This window comes from Pristiophorus japonicus, chromosome 19 (genome assembly GCF_044704955.1).
Source record: "Pristiophorus japonicus isolate sPriJap1 chromosome 19, sPriJap1.hap1, whole genome shotgun sequence".
Classification (NCBI taxonomy): Eukaryota; Metazoa; Chordata; class Chondrichthyes; family Pristiophoridae; genus Pristiophorus; species Pristiophorus japonicus.
The window spans coordinates 48,528,725-48,556,129 of record NC_091995.1 but is presented as its reverse complement, the minus strand read 5'-3'; the positions used below and the strand labels follow the sequence as shown (position 1 = coordinate 48,556,129).

The window sequence follows — 27,405 nt, the reverse complement described above, 5'->3', positions numbered from 1 at the left end:
AGTCAAGCTGTTCCAGTACAGCTACAACACTGGCATCTACCCAACAAAGTGAAAAATTGCCCAAGTATTGCCTGTTCACCAAAAGTAGAACAAATCCAATCCGTCCAATTACCGCCCCATCAGCCTACTCTCAATCATCAGCAAAGTGATGGAAGGTGTCATCAACAGTGCTATTAAGCGGTACTTACTCACCAATAACCTGCTCACCAATGCTCAGTTTGGGTTCTGCTAGAGCCACTTGGCTCCAGACCTCATTACTGCCTTGGTCAAAACATGGACAAAAGAGCTGGATTTTAATGGTGAGGTGAGAGATACCGCCTTCGACAACAAGCAACATTTGACCGACTGTGGCACTAAGGAGCTTTAGTAAAATTGACGTCAATGGGAATCAGGGGGAAACTATTCGCTGGCTGGAGTTAGCACAAGTGAAGATGGTTGTGGTTGTTGGAGGCCAATCATCTCAGCCCCAGCACCTTGCTGCAGGAGTTCCTCAGGGCACTGTCCTAGGTCCAACCATCTTCAGCTGCTTCATCAATGACCCACCCTCCATCATAAGGTCAGAAATGGAGATGTTCGCTGATGATTGCAGTGTTCAGTTCCATTCGCAACTCCTCAGATAACGAAACAGTCCGTGCCCGCATGCAGCAAGAAGTGGACAACATTCAGGCTTGGACTGATAAGTGGTAAGTAATATTCACGGCACGCAAGTGCCAGGCAATGACCATCTCAAACAAGAGAGAATTTAGCCACATGTCCTTGACATTCAAAGGCATTACCATCGCCGAATACTCCACGATCAACATAAGAACGTAAGAAATAGGAGCAGGAGTAGGCCATACAGCACCTCGGGCCTGCTCCACCATTTAATACGATCATGGCTGATCCAATCATGGACTAAGGTCCACTTCCCTGCCCGTTCCCCATAACCCCTTATTCCCTTATCGGTTAAGAAACTATCTATCTCTGTCTTAAATTTATTCAATGACCCAGTTTCCACAGCTCTCTGAGGCAGCGAATTCCACAGATTTACAACCCTTTGAGAGAAGAAATTCCTCCTCATCTCAGTTTTAAATTGGCAACCCCTTATTCTAAGATTATGCCCCCTAGTTCTACTCTCCCCTATCAGTGGAAACATCCTCTCTGCATCCACCCTGTCAAATCCTCTCATAATCTTATACGTTTCGATAAGATCATCTCTCATTCTTCTGAATTCCAATGTGTAGAGGCCCAACCTACTCAGCCTTTCCTCAGAAGTCAATCCCCTCAACTCCGGAAACAACATAGTGAACCTTCTCTGAACTGCCTCCAAAGCAAGTATATCCTTTCTTAAATATGGAAACCAAAACTGTACACAGTATTCCAGGTGTGGCCTCACCAATACCCTGTATAGCTGTAGCAAGACTTCCCTGCTTTTATACTCCATCCCCTTTGCAATAAAGGCCAAGATTCCATTGGCCTTCCTGATCACTTGCTTTACCTGCATACTAACCTTTTGTGTTTCATGCATCAGGACCCCAGGTCCTGCTGTACTGCGGCACTTTGCAATTTTTCTCCATTTAAATCAGAACTTGCTCTTCGATTTTTTTTTGCCAATATGCGTAACCTCACAGTTTACAATGTTTGACTCCATCTGCCAAATTTTTGTCCACTCACTTAGCCTCTTGCATGTTTTTTGTGTCCTACTCACACATTGCTCTTCCTCCCATCTTTGTATCACCAGCAAACTTGGTTACGTTACACTCGGTCCCTTCATCCAAGTTGCTAATATAGATTGTAAATAGTTGGGTTCCCAGCACTGATCCCTGTGGCACCCCACTAGTTACTGATTGCCAACCTGAGAATGAACCATTTATCCTGACTCTCGGTTTTCTGTTAATTAGCCAATCCTCTCTCCATGCTAACATATTACCCCCAACTTTTATCTTGTGCAGTAATCTTTTATGTGGCACCTTGTCAAATGCCTTTTGGAAGTCCAAATACACCACATCCACTGCTTCCCCTTTATCCACCCTGTTCGTTACATCCTCAAAGAATTCTAGCAAATTTGTCAAACATGACTTCCCCTTCATAAATCCATGCTGACTCTGCCTGACTGAATTATGCTTTTCAAAATGTCCTGTTGTGCTTCTTTAATAATGGACTCCAACGTTTTCCCAATCACAGATGTTAGGCTAACTGGTCAATAGTTTCCTGCTTTTTGTCTGCCTCCTTTTTTAAATAGGAGCGTTAAATTTGCTGCTTTACAATGTGTTGGAACCTGCCCAGAATCCAGGGAATTTTGGTAAATTATAACCAGTGCATCCACTATCCCTGCCGCTTCTTCTCTTAAGACCCTAGGATGCAAGCCATCAGGTCCAGGGGACTTATCTGCCTTTAGGCCCATTATCTTACTGAGTACCGCCTCCTTAGTGATTGTGATTATGTTAAGTTCCTCCCCCCTTTAGGCCCTTGAAATATCCACTGTTGGGATATTTTTAGTGTCCTCTACCGTAAAGACTGATACAAAATATTTTTCAGAGTTTCTGCCATCTCCATGTTCCCCATTACTAATTCCCCGGTCTCGTCCTCTAAGGGGCCAACATTTACTTTAGCCACTCTTTTCCTTTTTATATACCTGTAGAAACTCTTCCTATCTGTTTTTATATTTTGTGCTAGTTTACTTTCATAGTCTATCTTCCCTTTCTGAATCATTTTTTTAGTCATTCTTTGCTGGTTATTAAAAGCTTCCCAATCTTTTGTCCTCCCACTTGTTTTGAGCACTTTGTATGCCCTTGTTTTTAATTAGATACCATCCTTTAGTTCTTTAGTTAGCCACAGATGGCTATCTTTTCTTTTACACCCTTTTCTCCTCACTGGAATATATTTTTCTTGAGAGTTATGAAATATCTCCTTAAATGTACGCCATTGTTCATCAATCATCCTGCACTTTGATCTATTTTCCCAGTCCACTTTAGCCAACTCTCCCCTCATACCTTTGTAGTCTCCTTTATTTAAGCTTAGTACGCTGGTTTGAGATCCAACTTTCTCGCCCTCCATCTGAATTTGAAATTCAACCACGCTATGATCACTCATTCCAAGGGGATCCTTTACCAGGAGATTGGTTATTAATCCTGTCTCATTACACAGGACCAGAGCTAAGATAGCCTGCCCCCTGGTTGGGTCCATTACATACTGCTCAAGGAACCCATCCCTTATGCACTCTATGGAATCTTCCTCAAGGCTACCCTGACCAATTTGATTTGACCAATCAATATGGAGGTTAAAATCACCCATGATTATTGCTGTTCCCTTTTTACAAGCCCCCACTATTTCTTGGTTCACCCTCTCCCCCCAGAATGCCCTGCAGCCGCTCAGTGACATCCTTGACCCTGGCACCAGGGAGGCAACATACCATCCTGGAGTCTGTCTGCAGCCGCAGAAACGCCTGCCTGCTCCCCTGACTATTGAATCCCCTACCACTATAGCTCTTTCATTCTTCTACCTCCCCGCCCTGTGCAGCTGAGCCAACCGTGGTGCCGTGGATTTTGCTCTGGCTGCACTCCCCAGAGGCACCATCGCCCTCACCGGTACTCAGAACAGAGTACCAATTGGGGAGTGAGATGGACTCAGGAGACTCCTGCACAACTTGTCTCGTCCTCCTCTTCTGTCCAGCAATCACCATTGGCCAGAAATTTAACTGGACCAGCCACATAAATACTGTGGCTACAAGAGCGGGTCAGAGGCTGGGCATTCTGTGGTGGGTGACTCACATGCTGACTCCCCAAAGCCTTTCCACAAGTCAGGAGTGTGATGCAATATTCTCCATTTGCCTGTATGAGTGCAGCTCCGAAAACAATCAAGAAGCTCGGTACCATTAAGGACAAAGCAACCCATTTGATTGGCACCCCATAAACTACCCTAAACATTCTCTCCCTTCACCACCGATGTACCGTAGCTGCAGTGTGTACCATCTACAAGATGCATTGCAGCAATTCACCAAGGTTTCTTCGACAGCACCTCCCAAACAGATGACCTCTACCACCTAGAATGAGAAGGGCAGCAGGTGCATGGGAACACCACCACCTGCAAGTTCCCCTCCGGGTCACACACCATCCTGACTTGGAAATATATCGCCATTCCTTCATCATCACTGGGTGAAAATCCTGGAACTCCCTCCCCAACAGCACTGTGGTAGTATCTTCACCTCACGGATTGGAGCGGGTCCAGAAGACGGTTCACCGCCACCTACTCAAGGGCAATTCAGGATGTGCAATAAATGCTGGACTTGCCAGTGATGCCTGAATCACATGAACGAATACATTTTTTATATTTTTAAATTTTCAGCTGACCTCCATCCCCAAAAGCATTTTGTGGGAGTGGGTTCCAGAATTCCACGATCCTTTGTGTGAAGATGTGCTTCCTGGCTACACCCCTGAACAACCTGTAATGTATGAACCTGTGAGTATGGTCACAGGTTAGCCCGTCACGTGATGTTCACAAGACTCAATAAAACCCCAGCCAGTTGGGTACAGGGGATCCACGATGAGGCGGGTGGTAATGAGCCTGGTGGATGAACTAGTAATGTGTCGTGTGATTGTTAAACCTTTGCTAATAAACCAACTAGTTCTTAACAGCTATGTGTTGCCATGAATTCTTAAGCAAAGAACACATGAAGCAAATACATTACACAGCCTGACTCTAATTTTAAGATGATGTCCCCTTGTTGTGGATTCCACCCACCAGAGGAAATACTTTCTCTCCATCCACCCAATCAAATCCTTCAATCATCTGAATGTCAGCGCCCCTTAATCTACTAAATTAAGGGAAAACAAACCCAGTCTATGCAACCTGTCCTCATATGTTAACCCTTTCAGCCCTGGTATCAAACTATTTCACAAAATTAATGATGTTTCCTACATTAGGCCAGTGACTGAACTTCAAAAGTACTTCATTGACTGCGAAGCTTTGGGACGTCCTGAGGTCGTGAAAGGCGCTATATGAATGTAAATTGTTTCCAAACCGTATTGTGCTACTTCAGCAGGGTGACACTGAGGTGGAAGCAGATTCGAACCCTGCCCCCCAGCCCCACCTTCACCTCACAGAAACACCGTGGACTTTGGCACTGTCCAATGTGCTGCTCAGGCCCAAGAATGACTTTTATTTCTGAGCAAACACTGCCCGTTAATTATAGTCTCTGAGTGAGGCAAGGCTGGAGTGAACTCTGTGTCCCATTATGGGGGAGAATTAGCTGCTGACTCTTCAATACTTCAGCTGGTGCCACAGGCAATAATACTGACTGTGTTGTTGGTGTGACTGAATTAGAATAAATTGGTATATCGGAAGATGCCACTGCACCAAGCTGTGCTGGGAGAATCAGGGTGAGGAATTTTCCAATGTGGGCTGCTTCCCAGCTTCCATATCCCAACATCCCTCGCCATTATAAATAACTGCTCCAAATCGCTCCCTTTGCTCCTGTGGTGATGATGATAAATTTATGCTCTCTGGTTACTGACTCACCAAACAATGAGAAGTGTTGAGTCTCTTTACTTGACCAAACCCTGAGAATTTGGAGCCCTCTATCAGCTCCCCTTGACCTTCTCTGTTCCAGTGAAAATAATCCCAGTCTGTCCTCATAACACAACCCGCTCACACCCGGGGATCACCCGAGAAAATCTCTTCCGCACTTTCTCCATGACCCTGACATCCCTCTGAACAAACGGTGTCCAACATTGGACACAATGTTCTAACTGTGATCTTTGTAATTCTCTGCCCTCGAGGGCTGTGGATGGCCAGTCGATGAGTATATTCAAAACAGAGATTGATAGATTCTTGGGCTCTAAGGGAGTCAAGGGATAGGACGGGAAAGTGGAATTGATTTAGAAGATCAGCCATGATCTTATTGAATGGCGGAGCAGGCTCGAGGGGCTGTATGGCATATTCCTGCACTGTTGGAGGTGCCGTCTTTCAGATGAGAGGTTAAACCGAGGTCCTGTCTGCCCTCTCAGGTGGACATGAAAGATCCCAGGGCACTATTTCGAAGAAGAGCATGGAGTTTTCCCCGGTGTCATGGCCAAGATTTATCCTTCAACCAGCATCACTAAATCACATAATCTGATCATTATTAAATTGCTGTTTGTGGGAGCTTGCTGTGCGCAAATTGGCTGCCGCGTTTCCTACATTACAGCAGTGACTACACTAACATTGGTGTCCTCGATCAGGCCAACATCCCCAGCATCGAAACACTGACCATACTCGACCAGCTCCGTTGGGCGGGCCACATTGTTCGCATGTCTGACACAAGACTCCCAAAGCAAGCGCTCCACTCGGAACTCCTACATGGCAAGCAAGCCCAAGGTGGGCAGAGGAAACATTACAAGAACACCCTCAAAGCCTCCTTGATAAAATGCAACATCCCCACCGACACCTGAGAATCCCTGGTCAAAGACCGCCCTAACTGGAGGAAGTGCATCCGGGAGGGTGCTGAGCACCTCGAGTCTCGTCGTCGAGAGCATGCAGAAATCAAGCACAGGCAGCGGAAGGAGCGTGCGGCAAACCAGTCCTACCCACCCCTTCCCTCAACAACTGTCTGTCCCACCTGTGACAGGGACTGTAATTCCCATATTGGACTGTCCAGCCACCTGAGAACTCACTTTTAGAGCAGAAGCAAGTCTTCCTCGATTTCGAGGGACTGCCTATGATGATGATGTTGACACTCCAAACAGAACTTAATTGCCTTAAAGCCTTTTGGGATGTCCCGAGGCACGATACAAATGGCTGCGTCTATTTGTAAGAACTGAAGTGCAACCGTTTCTCTGATTGGCTCTCCATTTTCACATGACCTATTGCTGATTGGTCCCCTTGGAGGATACGCCACACCCTGAAGTTCCCCCGGAATATGTAACTGGAACCGCCCAGCCCAAGTTCTGAGTGACTTTCCAAGTTGTAATTCGATCCATTTTGACTTCAGAAGCCACTGAGAATCAATCTCCCCAAAAGCCACCAAGTTTCAGCCGAAGTGCATTACCCCAGTGTAAGTGTATCCCTCCGCCAGCTGAAACATAGAAACATAGAAAATAGGTGCAGGAGTAGGCCATTCGGCCCTTCGAGCCTGCACCACCATTCAATAAGATCATGGCTGATCATTCACCTCAGTACCCCTTTCCTGCTTTCTCTCCACATTCCTTGATCCCTTTAGTTGTAAGGGCCATATCTAACTCCCTCTTGAATATATCCAATGAACTGGCATCAACAACTCTGCAGTCGGGAATTCCATAGGTTAACAACTCTCTGAGTGAAGAAGTTTCTCCTCATCTCTGTCCTAAATGGCTTACCCCTGATCCTTAGACTATGTCCCCTGGTTCTGGACTTCCCCAACATCGGGAATATTCTTCCTGCATCTAACATGTCCAGTCCCATCAGAATTTTGTATGTTTCTATGAGATCCCCTCTCATCCTTCTAAACTCCAGTGAATACAAGCCCAGTCGATCTAGTCTCTCCTCATATGTCAGTCCTGCCATCCCGGGAATCAGTCTTGTGAACCTTCTCTGCACTCCCTCAATAACAAGAACATCCTTCCTCAGATTCGGTAACCAAAACTAAACACAATATTCCAGGTGAGGCCTCACTAAGGCCCTGTAAAACTGCAGTAAGACCTCCCTGCTCCTATACTTAAATCCCCTAGATATGAAGGCCAACATACCATTTACCTTCTTCACCGCCTGCTGTACCTGCATTCCAACTTTCAATGACTGCTGTACCATGAATCCCAGGTCTCGTTGCATCTCCCCTTTTCCTAATCTGCCGCCATTCAGATAATATTCTGCCTTCGTGTTTTTGCCACCAAAGTGGATAACCTCACATTTATCCACATTATACTGCATCTGCCATGCATTTGCCCACTCACCTAACCTGTCGAAGTCACCCTGCAGCCTCTTAGCGTCCTCCTCACAGCTCACACCGCCACCCAGCTTAGTGTCATCTGCAAACTTGGAGATATTACAGTCAATTCCTTCATCTGTATTGTATATAGCTGAGGTCCCAGCGCTGAGCCCTGCAGCACCCCACTAGTCACTGCCTGCCATTCTGGAAAGGATCCGTTTATCCCAACTTTCTGCTTCCTGTCTGCTAACCAGTTGTCTATCCATGTCAGTACATTACCCCCAATACCATGTGCTTTGATTTTGCACACCAATCTCTTGTGTGGGACCTTGTCAAAAGCCTTTTGAAAGTCCAAATACACTGGTTCTCCCTTGTCCACTCTATCAGTTACATCCTCAAAAAATTCAAAAAGATTTGTCAAGCATGATTCCCTTTTCATAAAGCCATGCTGACTTGGACCGATCCTGTCTCTGCTTTCCAAATGCGCTGCTATTTCATCCTTAATAATTGATTCCAACATTTTCTCCACGACTGATGTCAGGCTAATCGATCTATAATTACCCGTTTTCTCTCTCCCTCCTTTCTTCAAAAGTGGTGTTACATTAGCTACCCTCCAGTCCATAGGAACTGATCCAGAGTCGATAGACTGTTGGAAAATGATCACCAATGCATCCACTATTTCTCGGGCCACTTCCTTAAGTACTCTGGGATGCAGACTATTTGGCCCCGGGGATTTATCGGCCTTCAATCCCATCAATTTCCCTAACACAATTTCCCACCTAATAAGGATTTCCTTCAGTTCCTCCGTTTCACTAGACCCTCGGTCCTCTAGTATTTCCGGAAAGTTATTTGTGTCTTCCTTCATGAAGACAGAACCAAAGTATTTGTTTAACTGGTCCGCCATTTCTTTGTTTCCCATTATAAATTTCCTTACATCAGCACATGTGCTGCCTTGCACAGCTGAAGTCCATTACCCCAGCGTAAGTGCATCCCTCTGCCAGCAGAAGACCCTTACCCAAGAACAACTGCTGTCTCCCTCAGCCAAAGTCCCTCCTTATCCCAGCATAAGTGCATTCCCCTTACCGCAGTGTAAGTGCATCACTCCCCCAGCCTAAGTCCCTTACCCCAGTGCAACGGCATGACCCCACCCCACCTCCTCTGTAACCTCCACAGATGTGTGTGGATTGTTAACAGGTTTATTGGGTATGAAGTGTTAGTGTCGTGACTTCAGGATTTCATCCACTCCAACGATGTGGGCGTAAAGGGGATGGGAAGAACATGATTTGTCTTCTCTGAGTTCCTTCTCTCCTCCCACAAACCATCTCTCCCTCTGCCCCCCAAACAGGCTTTCGTCCCCCCCTCCCCGCAAGCAGGCTCTCTCTCTCTTCCCCACCCCCCGCCCTAAAGAGCCCAGCCAGGAGCTCAGGGCTACGGAGGGCTCTGGACTGCGGGGGGCTCGCGGCTGCGGGGGGCTCGGGGCTCGGGGGGGGTCTCGGGGCTTGGGGCTCAGGGCTGCAGGAGGCTCGGGGCTGGGGGGTGGCCTCTAGGCTCGGGCTGCGGGGCTCGGGCTGCGGGGGGCTCGGGGCTGCAGGCGGCTCTGGGCTCTGGGGGCTCGGGGCCTGGGGGGCTCGGAGCTGTGGGCTCGGGGGGGCTCAGGGCTGCGGGGGGCTTGGGGCTCGGGGGTGCGGAGGGCTTGGGGCGCACGGGGGGGGCTCGGGGCCTGGGGGGCTCGGGGCTGTGGGCTCGGGGGGGCTCGGAACTCAGGGGGCTCGGGGCCTGGGGAGCTCCGGGCTACGGGGGGCTTGGGGCTCGGGGCTCCGGGAGGCTCAGGCTGGTGGGGGGCCCATGGCTGCAGGGGGCTTGGGGCTGGGGGGGGCTCGGTGCTGTGGGGGGCTCAGGGCTGCGGGGGGCTCAGGGCTGCGAGGGGCTCGGAACTGCGGGGGGCTTGGGGCTGGTGCGGGGGCTCGGGGCTGCGGGGGGCTCGGGGCTGCAGGGGGCTCGGTTCTGCGGGGGGGGGCTCGGAGCTGTGGGGGGCTCGGGGCTGCGGGGGGCTCAGGGCTGCGGGGGGCTCGGAACTGCGGGGGGCTTGGGGCTGGTGCGGGGGCTCGGGGCTGCAGGGGGCTCGGTTCTGCGGGGGGCTCGGGGCTGCGGCGGGCTCGGGGCTGCGGGGGGGCTCGGAGCTGCGGTGGATTCGGGGCTGCAGGGCTGCGGTGGGCTCGGATGTGTGGGAGATTGGGGGCTGCGGGGGACTCGGAGCTGCGGGGGGCTCGGAGCTGCAGGGGCCTTGGAACTGTGGGGGATTCGGGGCTGCGGGGGGCTCGGGGCTGCAGGGGGCTCGGAGCTGTGGGGGATTCTGGGCTCGGGGCTGCGGGGGGCTCGGAGCTGTGGAGCCCCGGGGCTCAGGGCTGCGGAGGGCTCGGAGCTGCGGAGGGCCCGGGGGCTCGGGGCTGCGGGGGGCTTGGGGCTGCGGGGGGCTCAGGGCTGCGGGCGGTTCGGGGCTCAGAGGGTTCTGGGTCTTGGTGAATGCATGGAGGATGCGTTCAGCTGCTCTGGCCTGGGAGCTACTGCCGGATGAATCGGAGGCAACGTGGTGTTGGATCGGGGCAGGGGGGGTGTGGGTGGGGTGGGGAATGGGAGAGGAGGGTGTATGCGCAGAAAAGGGCTCATGGGAATTGAGCCGGGGTGGGGGAGGGGGCGAAGTCGGTTATATTTTTCCCAACTCTCGCTTCTGGGCATGCTTTGGGAGATTTACTACAAGTAGTTTTTTTTTTTTTTATAAATTCGTAGCCAATCATTTCCAATTCTTTGTCAAGTCACAAACGCCAGAGGTCACCCTGCACCAGTCAAGGATCACTCTGCGCCAATGCTCTTAGCCAAAAGGCCTAGAGCCACTGCACCGTTCCTGGAAGTACTGCAATACCAGGTTCGTGCCATGGAGGTGGATGGGTCAGGTCCCCCACACACCTCCGTGGAGGTGGATGGGTCAAGCCATCCCACCCACCTCCTGTTTACAAAAATGTAAGCATATACCTTCCTGACCAGGGAGAAACCACCCGGAAGTCATGGTGGCTGGTCAGGTTAGTTATGCAGATCTTAGCCAAAAGGCCGAGAAGCGCACACAAGTAGTTACTCCACTAAAATATGCCATTGAAATACAGAAGGTGTAAATAGGGGCGATGGTTAAGTGTTAATAAAGGGCTGGGCCTCAGTGTGACCCCCTGCTGTTATAGGCAGACTGCAGACTCCACTGCCTGGTAACCAGTGACCTGAACAAGTCCTTTCAGTCTCACTGGATCGGGTTACCAGATCTGCTGCACCTGAGCACCAATAAGTAGCTTCAGGCCAGAGTTGTGTTGAAAAGCACAAGAGATTAAATTCCTGCTACAGCAGCTTCTCTCCTGGTTAATCAGTGTCTCGGGTGCCTTTAGAACATGCTGCTTATTACTTTACTGAATGTTTACTGTGTGCCCACAGTCTCCTCTGGTAAGCAATTCAAACAGCTTCTGGCAGTATTTGAGGGGACCCCGAGACTGAGAGTATCACTATATAGTGCTGAGCGGTCCCTGGGCCTGGAGTATTTCATTGCCTTGGGTGTGTGTGAGCGATTCAGGGTCAGGATAATCCCTGTACAGGGGAGGGGTCACTGTCAGAAGTTGTGTTACAGATATGTTTGTAAAGTCTTTGATCAGAACAGTTTTCTTATGGATTGACAATTATTGTCAAGGCGCGCACACAAAGAATAGGCATTTGAGTGTGAAGTATTAGAGCTGTACCTCAGAAGGGAAGGGAAGGGACAGGGAAGGGGAGTGGAAGGAAGGGAAAGGGAAAGGGAGAGGAATGGGAAAGGGAAGGGAAATGAAGGCTTCGGAATGGGACAGGGAAAGGGTAGGGAAGGGAAGGGGAAGGGGGAAGGAAATGGGGAAAGGGAAGGGGAAAGGGAAGGGGATAAGGGAGAGGGTAAGGGGGGAAGGCGAAAGGGAAAGGGAAGGCTAGGAAGGGGTTCCATATCCCAACATCCCTCTCCATTATAAATAACTGCTCCAAATCACCCCCTTTGCTCCTGTGGTGATGATGATAAATTTATGCCCTCCAGTTACTGACTCACCAAACAGTGAGAAGTGTTGATTCTCTTTACTTGACCAAACCCCTGAGAGTTTGGAGCCCTCTATCAGCTCCCCTCGACCTTCTCTGTTCCAGTGAAAATAATCCCAGTCTGTCCTCATAACACAACCCGCTCACACCCGGGGATCACCCGAGAAAATCTCTTCCGCACCTTCTCCATGACCTTGACATCCCTCTGAACAAACGGTGTCCAACATTGGACACAATGTTCTAACTGTGATCTTTGTAATTCTCTACCCTCGAGGGCTGTGGATGGTCAGTCGATGAGTATATTCAAGACAGAGATCGATAGATTCTTGGGCACTCGGAGAATCAAGGGATGTGGGAGGGACAGTTGAGTTGAGGTAGAAGATCAGCCATGATCTTATTGAATGGCGGAGCAGGCTCGAGGGCCGTATGACCTACTCCTGCTCCTAATTCTTATGTTCGAATCAGTTTTAGCGTCAACCACTGCTAATTCCACTTTGAGTTACTTTACAATCTGTGGCATTTTTGAGACTGGTTTCTGTTTGTGATCTAGCAGATTATCACATCCTGGCATTTTACTACCTCCTGAACCATGGCCGGGCAGAGCTGCCCGAGTACAGTTTGGTGGCGATGCTGGATGACTATCAGATCGCGTATTTCGACAGCACGTTGCAGCGGACTGTGCCCAGACAGCGGTGGATGGCCAACTCCTTCCAGAGGGATCACTGGGACGCCATGGCTATCACAATGGCGGGCTTCCACGGCCTGGTCAAAGGAAACGCCGAGATATTTTACCGCCAGCGCCAGGGTGTCTCGAGTAAGTGACCTGACAGACGGTGCAGCGACCCTGTGACAGTAGGAAGGGATTTGTATCGATACGGAGCCTTACGTGTCTCTCAGAAACGGCCCGCACCACCTCACACCCAATAACTGACTTGGAATTAGCTGGCGATTGTCCCTTCCAGGGAGTAGCACGGCAGGCATTTGGTGCACAGCAAATAGCAATGAGATGAATGATTTGTTCATCTGCTTTTGTTGGTGTGCATTGAACTGTGTCATGAAACTGGGAACAATCCTTGGTAGGTTTTATTTATTTTCAACTCAACAGACAGACGGGGCCTCGAATTAATGTTTCATCTAAAAGATGGCATCTTCGACACTCCAGCACTTCCACAGTACTGCTCCTCCAACAGTGCAGCGCTCCCTCAGTACGATCCCTCCGACAGTGCAGCACTCCCTCAGTACTGCCCCTTCGACAGTGCAGTGGAGCTCACTCAGTTCTGCCCCTCTGACAGTGCAGCACTCCCTCAGTACTGCCCCTCCGACAGTGCAGCACTCCCTCAGTACTGCCCCTCCGACAGTGCAGCACTCCCTCAGTACTGCCCCTCCGACAGTGCAGCGCTCCCTCAGTACTGCCCCTTCGACAGTGCAGTACTCTCTCAGTACTGCCCCTCTGACAGTGCAGCGCTCCGTAGGTACTGACCCTCCGACAGTGCAGCACTCCCTCAGTACTGCCCCTCCGACAGTGCAGCGGAGCTAACTCAGTTCTGCCCCCCGCACAGTGCAGCACTCCCTCAGTACTGCCCCTCCGATAGTGCAGCACTCCCTCAGTACTGCCCCTCCGACAGTGCAGCACTCCCTCAGTACTGCCCCTCCGACAGTGCAGCACTCCCTCAGTACTGCCCCTCCGACAGTGCAGCACTCCCTCAGTTATGCCCCTCCCACAGTGCAGTACTCTCTCAGTACTGCCCCTCTGACAGTGCTTCGCTCCGTAGGTACTGACCCTCTGACAGTGCAGCACTCCCTCAGTACTGCCCCTCCGACAGTACAGCACTCCCTCAGTACTGCCCCTCCGATAGTGCAGCACTCCCTCAGTACTGCCCCTCCGACAGTGCAGCACTCCCTCAGTACTGCCCCTCCGACAGTGCAGCACTCCCTCAGTTCTACCCCTCCCACAGTGCAGTATTCTCTCAGTACTGCCCTTCCGACAGTGCAGCACTCCATCAGTATTGCCCTTCTGAAAGTGCAGCACTCCCTCAGCACGGCCTGTCCAAGAGTGCAGTGCTCCCTCAGTACTGCCCCTCCGACAGTGCAGCACTCCATCAGTATTGCCCTTCTGAAAGTGCAGCACTCCCTCAGCACGGCCTGTCCAAGAGTGCAGTGCTCCCTCAGTACTGACCCTCCGACAGTGCAGCACCCCCTCAGTACTGCCACTCAGTACTGCCCCTCTGACAGTGCAGCGCTCCGTCAGTACTGACCCTCCGACAGTGCAGCAGAGCTCCCTCAGTACTGCCCCTCCGACAGTGCAGCGGAGTTCCCTCAGTTCTGCCCCTCCGACAGTGCAGCACTCCCTCAGTTCTGCCCCTCCCACAGTGCAGTACTCTCTCAGTACTGCCCCTCTGACAGTGCAGCATTCCCTCAGTACTGCCCCTCCCACAGTGCAGCACTCCCTCAGTACTGCCCCTCCCACAGTGCAGCACTTCCTCAGTACTGCCCCTCTGACAGTGCAGCGCTCCCTCAGTACTCTCAGACAGAAATACCATCTTGGCACGGTGAATCCATCAGCTCCCTCTCCCTCCCACAATCGTATAATCTCCTGGGAGAGGCAAAGTAAAAAGAGGAAAAAACTGTCGGCCAATTAGGAAACATAGAAACACAGAAACATAGAAAATAGGAGCAGGAGTAGGCCATTCGACCCTTCGAGTCTGCACCGCCATTCAATATGATCATGGCTGATCATCTATCTCAACACCATATTCCTGCTTTCTCCCCATACCCCTTGATGCCTTTTGTTTCTAGAAATCTATCTATCTACCTCTTAAATATATTCACTGACTTGCCCTCCACAACCTTCTGTGGTAGCGAATTCCACAGGTTCACCACCCTCTGAGTGAAAACATTTCTCCTCATCTCAGTCCTAAATTTCCTTCCCCGTATCCTGAGACTGTGACCCCCTTGTTCGAGATTTCCCAACCAGGGGAAACATCCTCCCCACATCCAGTCTATCAACCCAGTCAGAATTTTATACATTTCAATGAGATCCTCTCTCATTCTTCTAAACTCGAGTGAATACAGGCCTAGTCGACCCAATCTGTCCTCATAAGACAGTCCTGCCATCCCAGGAATCAGTCTGGTGAACCTTCGCTGCGCTCCCTCTATGGCAAATATATCCTTTCTTAGGTAAGGAAACAAAATCTCTGGGAAATTCCGCTCTGTCCCCCGCAGGGAATCGAGGAAGGTGCAGGAGACACCTGTAGCTGACATCACTGGTGCCTGTTAACCCCAGCCACCTTCTATAACTCAAGATATTGGCCTGCTCCCTTTGCAACACTTGCAGCCTATTCCCACACTCACTGCAGGTCCTGGCAACATGTTCCCGAGATCGATGACTCTGTGAAAAGATGTACCTCCCGGCATCTAACCTACTGCTAAGGTTAAAGTTGAGCAGAGCGGAACATGAATGGAACCTCAATGCAACACAACTGCTTCACAACACAGGAACCGGAGGAGCCCATTCAGCCCCTCGAGTCTGCTCCGCCATTCAACTAGATCACGGCTGATCTGTACCTCAACTCCATTTCCTCAACTTTGCTCCCTACCCCTCACTATCCTTACCGAACACAAATCGATCTATCTCAGTTTTATAAGCTCCAATTGACCCCCAGCATCCACAGGCTTTTGGGGGAGAGAGTTCCAGATTTCTAGCACCCTTTGTGTGAAGAAGTGCTTCCTGATCTGACTTCTAGATGACGTAGCTGTAACTTTAAGATAATGCCAACCTGTTCTTGATTCCCCCGCCCAGGGCTGGATTAAGGGCCCGATCGGCCTGGGGCAAACTGATCCAAATGGGCCTATAGTTATGTTTGTTCATGATCATTACATTACATGTATATGATTCTGATTCTATAAAGGGATATAGACAGGCTAAGTGAATGGGCAAAGATTTGTCAGATGGAGTATAATGTGGGAAAATGTGAGGTTATCCACTTTGGCAGAAATAATAGAAAAGCAAATTATAATTTCAATGGAAATAAATTGCAAAGTGCTGCAATAAAGAGAGACCTGAGTGTTCTTGTACATGAAATACATAAAGTTAGTATGCAGGTAGAGCAAGTAATCAGGAAGGCAAAAGGAATGTTGGTCTTTATTGCAAGGGGGATGGAGTATAAAAGCAGAGAAGTCCCACTACAGCTGTACAGGGTGTTGGTGAGGCCACACCTGGAGTACTGTGTGCAGTTTTGGTCTCCGTATTTAAGGAAGTATATATTTGCATTGGAGGCTGTTCAGAGAAGGTTCACGAGGTTGATTCCAGAAATGAGGGGTTGACTTATGAAGATCGGTTGAGTAGATTGGGCCTATACTCATTGGAATTAAGAAGAATGAGAGGTGATCTTATCGAAACATATAAGATAATGAGGGGGCTCACAAGGTGGATGCAGAGAGGATGTTTCCACTCATAGGGGAAACTAAAACTAGGGGGGCATAGTCTCAGAGTAAGGGACCGCCCATTTAAAACTGAGATGGGGAGGAATTTCTTCTCTCAGAGGGTTGTAAATCTATGGAATTCTCTGCCCCAGAGAGCTGTGGAGGTTGGGTCACTGAATATATTTAAGGCGGAGATAGACAGAGTTTTGAGCAATAAGGGAGTAAAGAGTTATCGGGAACAGACGGGGAAATGGAGCTGAGTCCATGATCAGATCAGCCATGATCTTATTGAATGGCGGAGCAGGCTCGAGGGGCCAAATGGCCTACTCCTGTTCTTATTTCTTGTGCTCTTATATTCTGTATCATATTCTGGTTCTGGTAACATTGCAATACTGTGCTAGATTCCTGTACATGTATGCAAATTTCTCTCAATTTGGTGGGCCTATGTTCTTTGGTGGGCCTGGGGCTGCAGCCCCATCTGCCCCCTGGTTAATCCACCCCTGCCCGCACCAGATGATATTGGTTCTCCCTAAACCTCTCCACCTCTCTTCCTTTAAGACGCTCCTGAAAACCTACCCCTTCATCTAAGCGTTTGGTCATCTGCCCTAATATCTACTTATATGGCTCTGTGTCAAATCTTGTTTGATAACATTCCTGTGAGGCACCCTGGGACATTTTACGATGTTAAAGGTGCTATATAAATGCAAGTTGTTGGATCTACTCGATTGAATGTTTTTTCACACTGTAAATTGATTTGAGTATTAATTTTCCCCCAGGTGTTTTCTTTGTCCAGGGAATGTGTGGCTGTGAGGTGATGGATGATAATTCCACAGACGGGTTGATAAAGTTGGGATATGGTGGGGAGGAAGCGTATGTTTTTGACAAGGACACAACGAGTTGGGTGGCGCTGAATCCAGAGTGACGGGCGTTAGCAGAGTGGTGGAATGCCAATTCCTTCATGAACAAGTACTTCAAGGCTCTGTTGGAGAAGGACTGCGTGAAATGGCTGCTGACATACGTCGAGTGTGGGCGAGGAGCACTGCAGAGGAGAGGTACATTGCGGGACCGGCGACTGGAGGGAGTGCTCCCGACAGCTCAGGTGGGGAGTGTGATACAGACTGGGTTTTTATTTCCGGGTCTGTCCCGAGCCAGCTGTTCTTGGACAGGGTAGCAGTAAAGTGGCACTGCAACTGGCCTCAGTACCCCTTGCTTCGGGGCAGCGGGCGGGGGTGCTGTAGGAATTCAGGCAGGTGACCTAAATCCGATTATTTACCCGGTAAGTAAGTAAAATCTACGCTGACACTCCAGTGCAGTGCTGAGGGAGTGGCTGCACTGTCAGAGGTGCCGTCTTTCAGATGAGATGTTAAACCGAGGCCCTGTCTGCGTCAGGTGGACGTAAAAGATCCCACGGCACTATTTCGAAGAAGAGCAGGGGAGTCACCCGTGGTGTCCTGGGGCCAATATTTATCACTCAATCAACCTCATTAAACAGATTATCCGGGTCATTATCACATTGCTGTTTCTGGGAGCTTGCTGCGCGCAAATTGGCTGCCGCGTTTCCCACATTACAATAGTGACTACACTCCAAAAGTACTTCATTGGCTGTAAAGCGCTTAGAGACATCTGGTGGTCGTTAGAGGTGCTATAGAAATGCAAGTCTTTCTTTCTTTCAGTCACCTTGGCTGGAAAGTGCATGCATGTTGACATCGGGTGAGGATAGGATTAGACTAAGCTGTAATACCCCCTTGGCTGAATAGCTTCCTCACTGTGTAGGCCCACTCGTGAACACTGGGTACTTGTGTGTGGTATAAGAGTGTGGCTTTACATAGAATTACATAGAATGTACAGCATAGGAAGAGGCCATTCGGCTCAACTGGTCGATGCTGGCGATTATGCTCCACTCGAGCCTCCTCCCACCACAGTTCAGCATATCCTTCATTCTTTTCTCCCGCACGTGCTTAGCTAACATCCCTCTAAAAGTATTTGTGTTATTTGCCTCAACTACTCCCTGTGATAGCGGGTTCCACATTCTCACCACTCTCTGGGTAAAGAGGTTTCTCCTGAATTCCCTATTGGATTTATTAGTGACCATCTCATCTTATATTGATGGCCCCTAGTTCTGGTCTTCCCCACAATTGGGAACATTCTCTCTGCATCGACTCTATCAAACCCTTCATAATGTTAAAGACCTCACCCCTCAGCCTTCTCTTATTCTCTTTCCTCGTGCTGTATCTCAGCATCAGTCACCTGCCTCCAGCGAAGAAAGTTGATGGTGGGTGGGGTGGGGGGGAAAAAAAGGAACAAATAGTGAACTTCTCACTAATACAAACACAAAATACCACAGAATCATAGAAATTTACAGCACAGAAGGAGGCCATTTCGGCCCATCGTGTCCGCGTCGGCCGACCAACAGCTATCCAGCCTAATCCCATTTCCCAGCTCTTGGTCCGCAGCCTTGTAGGTTACGGCACTTCAAGTGCACACCCATGTATCTTTTAAATGTGGTGAGGGTTTCTGCCTCGACCGCCCTTTCAGGCAGTGAGTTCCAGACCCCCACCATCCTCTGGGTGAAGAAAGTTCCCCTCAAATTCCCTCTAAACCTCCCCCCAATTACTTTAATTCTATGTCCCTTGGTTGTTGACCCCTATTCCACTCGATCCAGGCCCCTCATCTGTTTATACACCTCAATCAGGTCTCCCCTCAGCCTCCTCTGCTCCAAAGAAAACAGACCCAGTATCTCCAATCTTTCCATGGATGCTGAACTAAAAAGAGAAAAGGCTGGAAATACTCAGCAGCATCTGTGGAGAGGGAAACAGAGGTAACCTTGCAGGTCGCTAACCTTTGACCTGAACCCGTCACTGATTTTAGTCTTTGTTTAACTCTCTCAGCCACCCCTGAGGTGTTCATTGGGGGGAGGAGCAACAGGGAGCGAGTGCTGAGGCTCTCCTGCCTTGTGATGGGCTTTTACCCACGGCCTATCGATGTGACGTGGCTGAGGAATGGTCAGGAGATGCCCGACGTTGAATCCAGCGACCTGCTGCCCAACCAGGAGGAGACGTATCGGGTGATGAAAACCATTGAGCTAAGTGGAGACGACGGGGAGAGATACTCCTGTCACATCGAGCACGCCAACCTCCTTCAGGGGCTCGACGTCCCCTGGGGTAAGTGGCAGCTGGAGGGGGCTGTGTTACTAGGGCAGGAGACACGGTTTTGAATTAATGAAGGAGCGGGGTGGTGGGGGGATTCAGGAAAGAGTAAAAGGCCATAGAAAAAAGCAAACCAGGCACGAGGGTTTATTTCTTGAGGGATAGAATTGTAATGTCGGGGGGTAGTGCTAAACCTGTATCGAACCTTGGTTAGACCACACTGGGAGTACTTCACACAGTTCTGGTCACCATATCATAAAAAGGATATAGAGGCACTGGAGTGGGTGCAGAGAAGATTTACAAGGATGATACCAGAAATGCAAAGGTATACATTTCAGGAAAGGATGAACAGACTGGGTCCCTTTTCTCTTGAAAATAGAAGGCTGAGGGGTGACCTAATAGAGGTCTTTAAAATTATGAAAGATTTTGATAGAGTAGACAGAGAGAATATTTCCACTTGTGGGGCAGAGCATAACTAGATACGATCAATATAAGATAGTCAGCAAGAAATCCAATAGAGAATTCAGAAGAAAATTCTTCACCCAAAGCAAGGTGAGAATGTGGAACTCGCTGCCACAGGGAGTGGTTGAAGCGAATAGTACAGTTGTATTTAAGGGGAGATTAGACAAGCATTTGAGGGAGAAGGGAAGAGAGGGTTATGCTGATAGATTTAGGTGAGGAAAGACGGGAGGAGGCTCGAGTGGAGCATAAATGCTGGCATGGAGTGGTTGGGCCGAATGGCCTGTTTCCGTACCGTATATCCCATGTAATCCAATGTAAATTTAAAAGCAGCAAGGGAAATATCAAAGGTGTGGAGCAGAGCAGAGTTTTGGGTAAAAATAAGCAGAGTGAGTGAGGAAGGGACAGAGAGAGTAACAAAGGTAATAGGGCATCAGTGACTAAGGTGACTTCAGGGAAAAATAGAAAAAAGTAAAAGCTAAAGGCACTATATCTGAATGCCCGAAGCATTCGCAATAAAATAGATGAATTATGAGCAGAGATAGAAATTAATAGGTTTCATCTAATAGCCATTACGGAGACGTGGTTGCAAAGTGACCAAGGTTGGGAACGAAATATTTCAGGATACTTAACTTTTCGAAGAGATAGGCAAAATGGAAAAGGAGGAGGGGTAGCACTGATAATAAAGGATAGTATAAAGACAACCGAGAGAAAGGATCTTAGCTGGGAAAATCAAGAAGTAGAATCAGTTTGGGTGGAGCTAATAAACATCAGGGGGCAGAAAACATTGGTGGGTTTTGTTCAAAGGTCCCCAAACAGTAATAGTAATGTAGGGCACAGTATTAATCAGGAAATTAGAGGTGCATATAACAAGGGTAATACAGTAAGCATGGGGGACTTTAATCTACATGCAGACTGGACAAACCAAATTTGCAGGAATAATGTGGAGGTCGAGCTCATGGAATGTAAACAAAATAGTTTTCTAGATCAGTCTGTTGAGGAGCCAAGTAGGGAACAGATCTAGTATTGTGCAATGAGAAAGGGTTCATTAATAACATTGAAGTAAAGGGGACCTTAGGGAAGAGTGATCTTAATATGAAAAAGGAAAGAAACATTCGAACATAAGAAATAGGAGCAGGAGTAGGCCATCTGACACCTCGAGCCCGCTCCGCCATTTAATAAGATCATGGCTGATCTGATCATGGACTCAGCTCCACTTTCCTGCCCGCTCCCCATAACCCTTTATTCCTATCGCTCAAAAATCTGTCCATCTCCGCCTTAAATATATTTGATGACGCAGCCTCCCCAGTTCTCTGGGGCAGAGAATTGCACAGATTTACAACCGTCTGAGAGAAGAAATTCCTCCTCATCTCAGTTTTAAATGGGCAGCCATTTATTCTGAGACTATGTCCCCAAGTTTTAGTTTCCCCTGTGAGTGGAATTATCCCCTCTGCATCCACCTTGTGAGCCCCCTCATTACCTTAAATGTTTCGATAAGATCACCTCTCATTCTTATGAACTCCAATGTGTATCGGCCCAATCTACTCAACCTATCCTCATAAGTCAACCCCCTCATCTCCGGAATCAACCAAGTGAACCTTCTCTGAACAGCCTCCAATGAAAGTATATCCTTCCTTAAATACGGAGACCAAAACTGCATGCCGTGCTCTAGGTGTGGGCTCACAAATACCCTGTACAGTTGTAGCAGGACTTTTCTGCTTTTATACTCTATCCCTCTTGCAATAAAGGCCAACATTCCATTTGCCTTTCTGATTACTTGCTGTACTGCAGCACTTTGCAATTTTAAATTAGAACATAACATAAGAACATAAGAATTAGGAACAGGAGTAGGCCATCTAGCCCCTCGAGCCTGCTCCGCCATTCAATAAGATCATGGCTGATCTGGCCATGGACTCAGCTCCACTTACGCGCCCACTCCCCATAACCCTTAATTCCCTTATTGGTTAAAAATGTATCCCTATGATTTGAATACATTCAATGAGCTCGCCTCAACTGCTTCCTTGGGCAGAGAATTCCACAGATTCACAACCCTGTGGGAGAAGAAATTCCTTCTCAACTCGGTTTTAAATTGGCTCCCCCGTATCATAAGGTAACCCCCTCATCTCCGGAATCAGCCTAGTGAATCGTCTCTGTACCCCCTCCAAAGCTAGTATATTCTTACATCAGTAAGGTGAACAAAACTGCACGCAGTACTCCAGGTGCGGCCTTACCAATACCCTATACAGTTGCAGCAGGACCTCCCTGCTTTTGTACTCCATCCCTCTCGCAATGAAGGCCAACATTCCATTCGCCTTCCTGATTACCTGCTGCACCTGCAAACTAACTTTTTGGGATTCATGCACAAGGACTCCCAGGTCCCTCTGCACCTCAGCATGTTTTAATTTCTCCCCATTCAAATAATATTCCCTTTTACTGTTTTTTTTCCCAAGGTGGATGACCTCACACTTTCCGACATTGTATTCCATCTGCCAAACCTTAGCCCATTCGCTTAACCTATCCAAATCTCTTTGCAGCCTCTCTGTGTCCTCGACACAACCCGCTTTCCCACTAATCTTTGTGTCATCTGCAAATTTTGTTACACTACACTCTGTTCTCTCTTCCAGGTCATCTATGTATATTGTAAACAGTTGTGGTCCCAGCACCGATCCCTGTGGCACACCACTAACCACCGATTTCCAACCCGAAAAGGACCCATTTATCCCAACTCTCTGCTTTCTGTTCGCCAGCCAATTCTCTATCCATGCGAATACATTTCCTCTGACTCCGCGAACCTCTATCTTCTGCAATAACCTTTTGTGTGGCACCTTATCGAATGCCTTTTGGAAATCTAAATACACCACATCGATCGGTACACCTCTATCCACCATGCTCGTTATATCCTCAAAAATTCCGGTAAATTAGTTAAACATGATTTCCCCTTCATGAATCCATGCTGCGTCTGCTTGATTGCACTATTCCTATCTAGATGTCCCGCTATTTCTTCCTTAATGATAGTTTCAAGCATTTTCCCCACTGCAGATGTTAAACTAACCGGCCTATAGTTAACTGCCTTTTGTCTGCCCCCCTTTTTTAAACAGAGGCGTTACATTAGCTGCTTTCCATTCCGCTGGTACCTCCCCAGAGTCCAGAGAATTTTGGTAGATTATAACGAATGCATCTGCTATAACTTCCGCCATCTCTTTTAATACCCTGGGATGCATTTCATCAGGACCAGGGGACTTGTCTACCTTGAGTCCCATTAGCCTGTCCAGCACTACCCCGCTAGTGATAGTGATTGTCTCCAGGTCCTCCTTTCCCACATTCCTGTGACCAGCAATTTTTGACACGGCTTTTGTGTTTTCCACTGTGAAGACCAAAGCAAAATAATTGTTTAAGGTCTCAGCCATTTCCACATTTCCCATTATTAAATCCCCCTTCTCATCTTCTAAGGGACCAACATTTACTTTAGTCAATCTTTTCCGTTTTATATATCTGTAAAATCTTTTACTATCTGTTTTTATGCTTTGCGCAAGTTTACCTTCGTAATCTATCTTTCCTTTCTTTATTGCTTTTTTAGTCATTCTTTGCTGTTGTTTAAAATTTTCCCAATCCTCTAGTTTCCGACTAACCTTGGCCACCTTATACGCATTGGTCTTTGATTTGATACTCTCCTTTATTTCCTTGGTTATCCACGGCTGGTTATCCCTTCTCTTACCGCCCTTCTTTTTCACTGAAATATATTTTTGTTGCGCACTATGAAATAGCTCCTTAAAAGTCCTCCACTGTTCCTCAATTGTGCCACCCTTTAGACTGTGTTTCCAGTCTACTTTCGCCAACTCTGCCCTCATCCCACTGTAGTCCCATTTGTTTAAGCATAGTATGCTCATTTCTGACACAACTTCCTCACCCTCAATCTGTATTACAAATTCAACCATATTGTGATCACTCATTCCGAGAGGATCTTTTACTCGGAGATCGTTTATTTTTCCTGTCTCATTGCACAGGACCAGATCTAAGATAGCTTGCTCCCTTGTAGGTTCTGTTACATACTGTTCCAAGAAACAATCCCGTATGCATTCTATGAATTCCTCCTCCAGGCTACCCCGTGCGATTTGAGTTGACCAATCGATATGTAGGTTAAAATCCCCCATGACTACTGCCATTCCTTTTTCACATGCCTCCATTATTCCCTTGATTATTGCCTGCTCCACCGTGAAGTTATTATTTGGGGGCCGATAAACTACGCCCACCAGTGACTTTTTCCCCTTACTATCTCTAATCTCCACCCACAATCTCAACATTTTGTTCATTAGAGCCAATATCGTCTCACACAACTGCCCCGATATCATCCTTTATTAACAGAGCTACCCCACCTCCTTTCCCTTCTTGTCTATCTTTCCGAATCGTCAGATACCCCTGTATGTTTAATTCCCAGTCTTGGCCACCCTGCAACCGTGTTTCTGTAATGGCCACCAAATCATACCCATTTGCAATGATTTGTGCCGTCAACTCATTTACTTTATTTCGAATGCTGCGTCCATTTAGGTAGAGTGTTTTAATCCTAGTTTTTAAACCATGATTTTTAGTTTTGACCCCTCCTGCAGCCCCTTTATATTCAGTGGCCCTTTTTGTTTTTTGCCTTGGGTTTCTCTGCCCTCCACTTTTAATCATCTCCTTTCTGTCTTTTGCTTTTGTCTCCTTTTTGTTTCCCTCTGTCTCCCTGCATTGGTTCCCATCCCCCTGCCATATTAGTTTAACTCCTCCCCAACAGCACTAGCAAACACTCCCCCGAGGACATTGGTTCCGGTCCTGCCCAGATGCAGACCGTCCGGTCTGTACTGGTCCCACCTCCCCCAGAACTTGTTCCAATGCCCCAGGAATTTGAATCCCTCCCTGCTGCACCACTGCTCAAGCCACATATTCATGTGATCTATCCTGCGATTCCTACTCTGACTAGCACGTGGTACTGGTAGCAATCCCGAGATTACTACTTTTGAGGTCCTACTTTTTAATTTAGCTCCTAGCTCCTTAAATTCGTCTCGTAGAACCTCATCCCTTTTTTATAATTTGCTTTTCTATTTTTTATGCCAAAGTTATAATCTACCAAAATTCTCTGGACTCTGGGGAGATACCAGCGGATTGGAAAGCAGCTAATGCAACGCCTGTTTAATAAAGGGGGCAGACAAAAGGCAGGTAACTATAGGCCGGTTAGTTTAACATCTGTAGTGGGGAAAATGCTTGAAGCTATCATTAAGGAAGAAATAACAGGACATCTAGATAGAAATAGTGCAATCAAGCAGACGCAGCATGGATTCATGAAAGGGAAATCATGTTTAACTAATTTACTGGAATTCTTTGAGGATACAATGAGCATGGTGGATAGAGGTGTACCGATGGATGTGGTGTATTTAGATTTCCAAAAGGCATTCGATAAGGTGCCACACAAAAGGTTACTGCAGAAGATAAAGGTACGTGGAGTCAGAGAAAATGTATTAGCATGGATAGAGAATTGGCTAGCTAACAAAAGCAGAGAGTCAGGATAACTGGGTCCTTTTCGGGTTGGAAATCGGTGGTTAGTGGTGTGCCACAGGGATCGGTGCTGGGACCACAACTGTTTACAATATACATAGATGACCTGGAAGAGGGGACAGAGTGTAGTGTAACAAAATTTGCAGATGACACAAAGATTAGTGGGAAAGCGGGTTGTGTAGAGGACACAGAGAGGCTGCAAAGAGATTTAGATAGGTTAAGCGAATGGGCTAAGGTTTGGCAGATGGAATACAATGTTGGAAAATATGAGGTCATCCACCTTGGAAAAAAAAACAGTAAAAGGGAATATTATATGAATGGGGAGAAATTACAACATGCTGCGGTGCAGAGGGATCTGGGGGTCCTTGTGCATGAATCCCAAAATGTTAGTTTACAGGTGCAGCAGGTAATCAGGAAGGCGAATGGAATGTTGGCCTTCATTGCGAGAGGGATGGAGTACAAAAGCAGGGAGGTCCTGCTGCAACTGTACAGGGTATTTGTGAGGCCGCACCTGGAGTACTGCATGCAGTTTTGGTCACCTTTCTTAAGGAAGGATATACTAGCTTTGGAGGGGGTACAGAGACGATTCACGAGGCTGATTCCGGAGATGAGGGGGTGACCTTATGACGATAGATTGAGTAGACTGGGTCTTTACTCGTTGGAGTTCAGAAGGATGAGGGGTGATCTTATAGAAACATTTAAAATTATGAAAGGGATAGACAAGATAGAGGCAGAGAGGTTGTTTCCACTGGTCGGGGAAACTAGAACTAGGGGGCACAGCCTCAAAATACGGGGGAGCCAATTTAAAACCGAGTTGAGAAGGAATTTCTTCTCCCACAGGGTTGTGAATCTGTGGAATTCTCTGCCCAAGGAAGCAGTTGAGGCTAGCTCATTGAATGTATTCAAATCACAGATAGAAAGATTTTAACCAATAAGGGAATTAAGGGTTATGGGGAGCGGGTGGGTAAGTGGAGCTGAGTCCACGGCCAGACCAGCCATGATCTTGTTGAATGGTGGAGCAGGCTCGAGGGGCTAGATGGCCTACTCCTGTTCCTAATTCTTTTGTTGTTATGATGTAAAGCGGGCTGTCGATTGGTTGTCACCTGTTTTACACCATTGCACAAAGTCAAAATCTGCGCCCCATCAGTTTTACACCATAACAAACGGAAAATACCAATCAGTTTCAGCTCAAGTCCTTTTCTCTCTCCCAAAGTAAAGGTCCATCACATTTCCAATGAGACTCTACAGTCTGGGATAGTACATTGGCAGGATTTGTGGGCAAAATTGATTGGTGCACTGAGCACTTAGTTCCAGTGCAAGTTTTCTTCAATTATAAAACAAAATGAAACAAAGTGCCGGCAACGAATAGCACATCAGTTTTTAGGGGCGATTTTAACCAAGTTTCCACCAGGCGGGCAGGCAGTTAAAATCATCCAGGGGCCTCATCTGTTGACGCCTGCTAACTTACCACAGGCCACGGTTTTAACCTGCTCTTCTGACCAGGCAAGAAGGACACTCGCCAGAAACTGGCGGAGTCATAGAATTGTACAGAACAGAAAGAGGCCATTCGGCTCATCGTGGCTCTGACAGCTCTTGGAAAGAGCTATCCCATTAATCTCACTTCCCAGCTCTTTCCGCAAGCGCAGTTTTCCTTTTTACCGCCTCTCCATTTCGTGCATGGCTGAGAGCTTTGCTCTCTTCAGTTGTCCCTGTTTGGCCCCATTGACTTTAGCCCATGCCATTGCAGCGGTTTCTCCTGCTGTGCTGCCACCAGGCTGTTGTTGGCTCGTTTCATTTTCAGTGCATCGATTCTGTTGTTCAGCTGCATCAGTCGGTCCATGGCTTTCATCAGCTCTCTCTCCTGTACTCACTGTTTCACTCCATATCTGTGAAAATAGA

At 48.1% G+C, this 27,405-nt stretch overlaps 2 protein-coding genes and 1 pseudogene across 2 annotated transcripts; 1 reads left to right on the top strand and 2 right to left on the bottom strand.

The window, feature by feature from the left end:
* Positions 1-9,752: 9,752 nt before the first annotated feature.
* LOC139230213 (uncharacterized) lies at positions 9,753-10,922 on the bottom strand. Its single transcript, XM_070862050.1, has 2 exons — positions 10,912-10,922; positions 9,753-10,422 (listed from the first exon to the last, which is right to left on the bottom strand). The coding sequence occupies exons 1-2, from the start codon at positions 10,920-10,922 to the stop codon at positions 9,753-9,755; spliced, it is 681 nt and encodes a 226-aa protein (XP_070718151.1).
* On the bottom strand, positions 10,745-10,975 carry LOC139230717 (U2 spliceosomal RNA; annotated as a pseudogene).
* A 314-nt stretch (positions 10,976-11,289) lies between these two features.
* On the top strand, positions 11,290-27,005 carry LOC139230212 (major histocompatibility complex class I-related gene protein-like). Its single transcript, XM_070862049.1, has 5 exons — positions 11,290-11,341; positions 12,501-12,764; positions 17,305-17,424; positions 19,261-19,533; positions 26,980-27,005. The coding sequence occupies exons 1-5, from the start codon at positions 11,290-11,292 to the stop codon at positions 27,003-27,005; spliced, it is 735 nt and encodes a 244-aa protein (XP_070718150.1).
* The last annotated feature ends 400 nt before the right edge of the window (positions 27,006-27,405 follow it).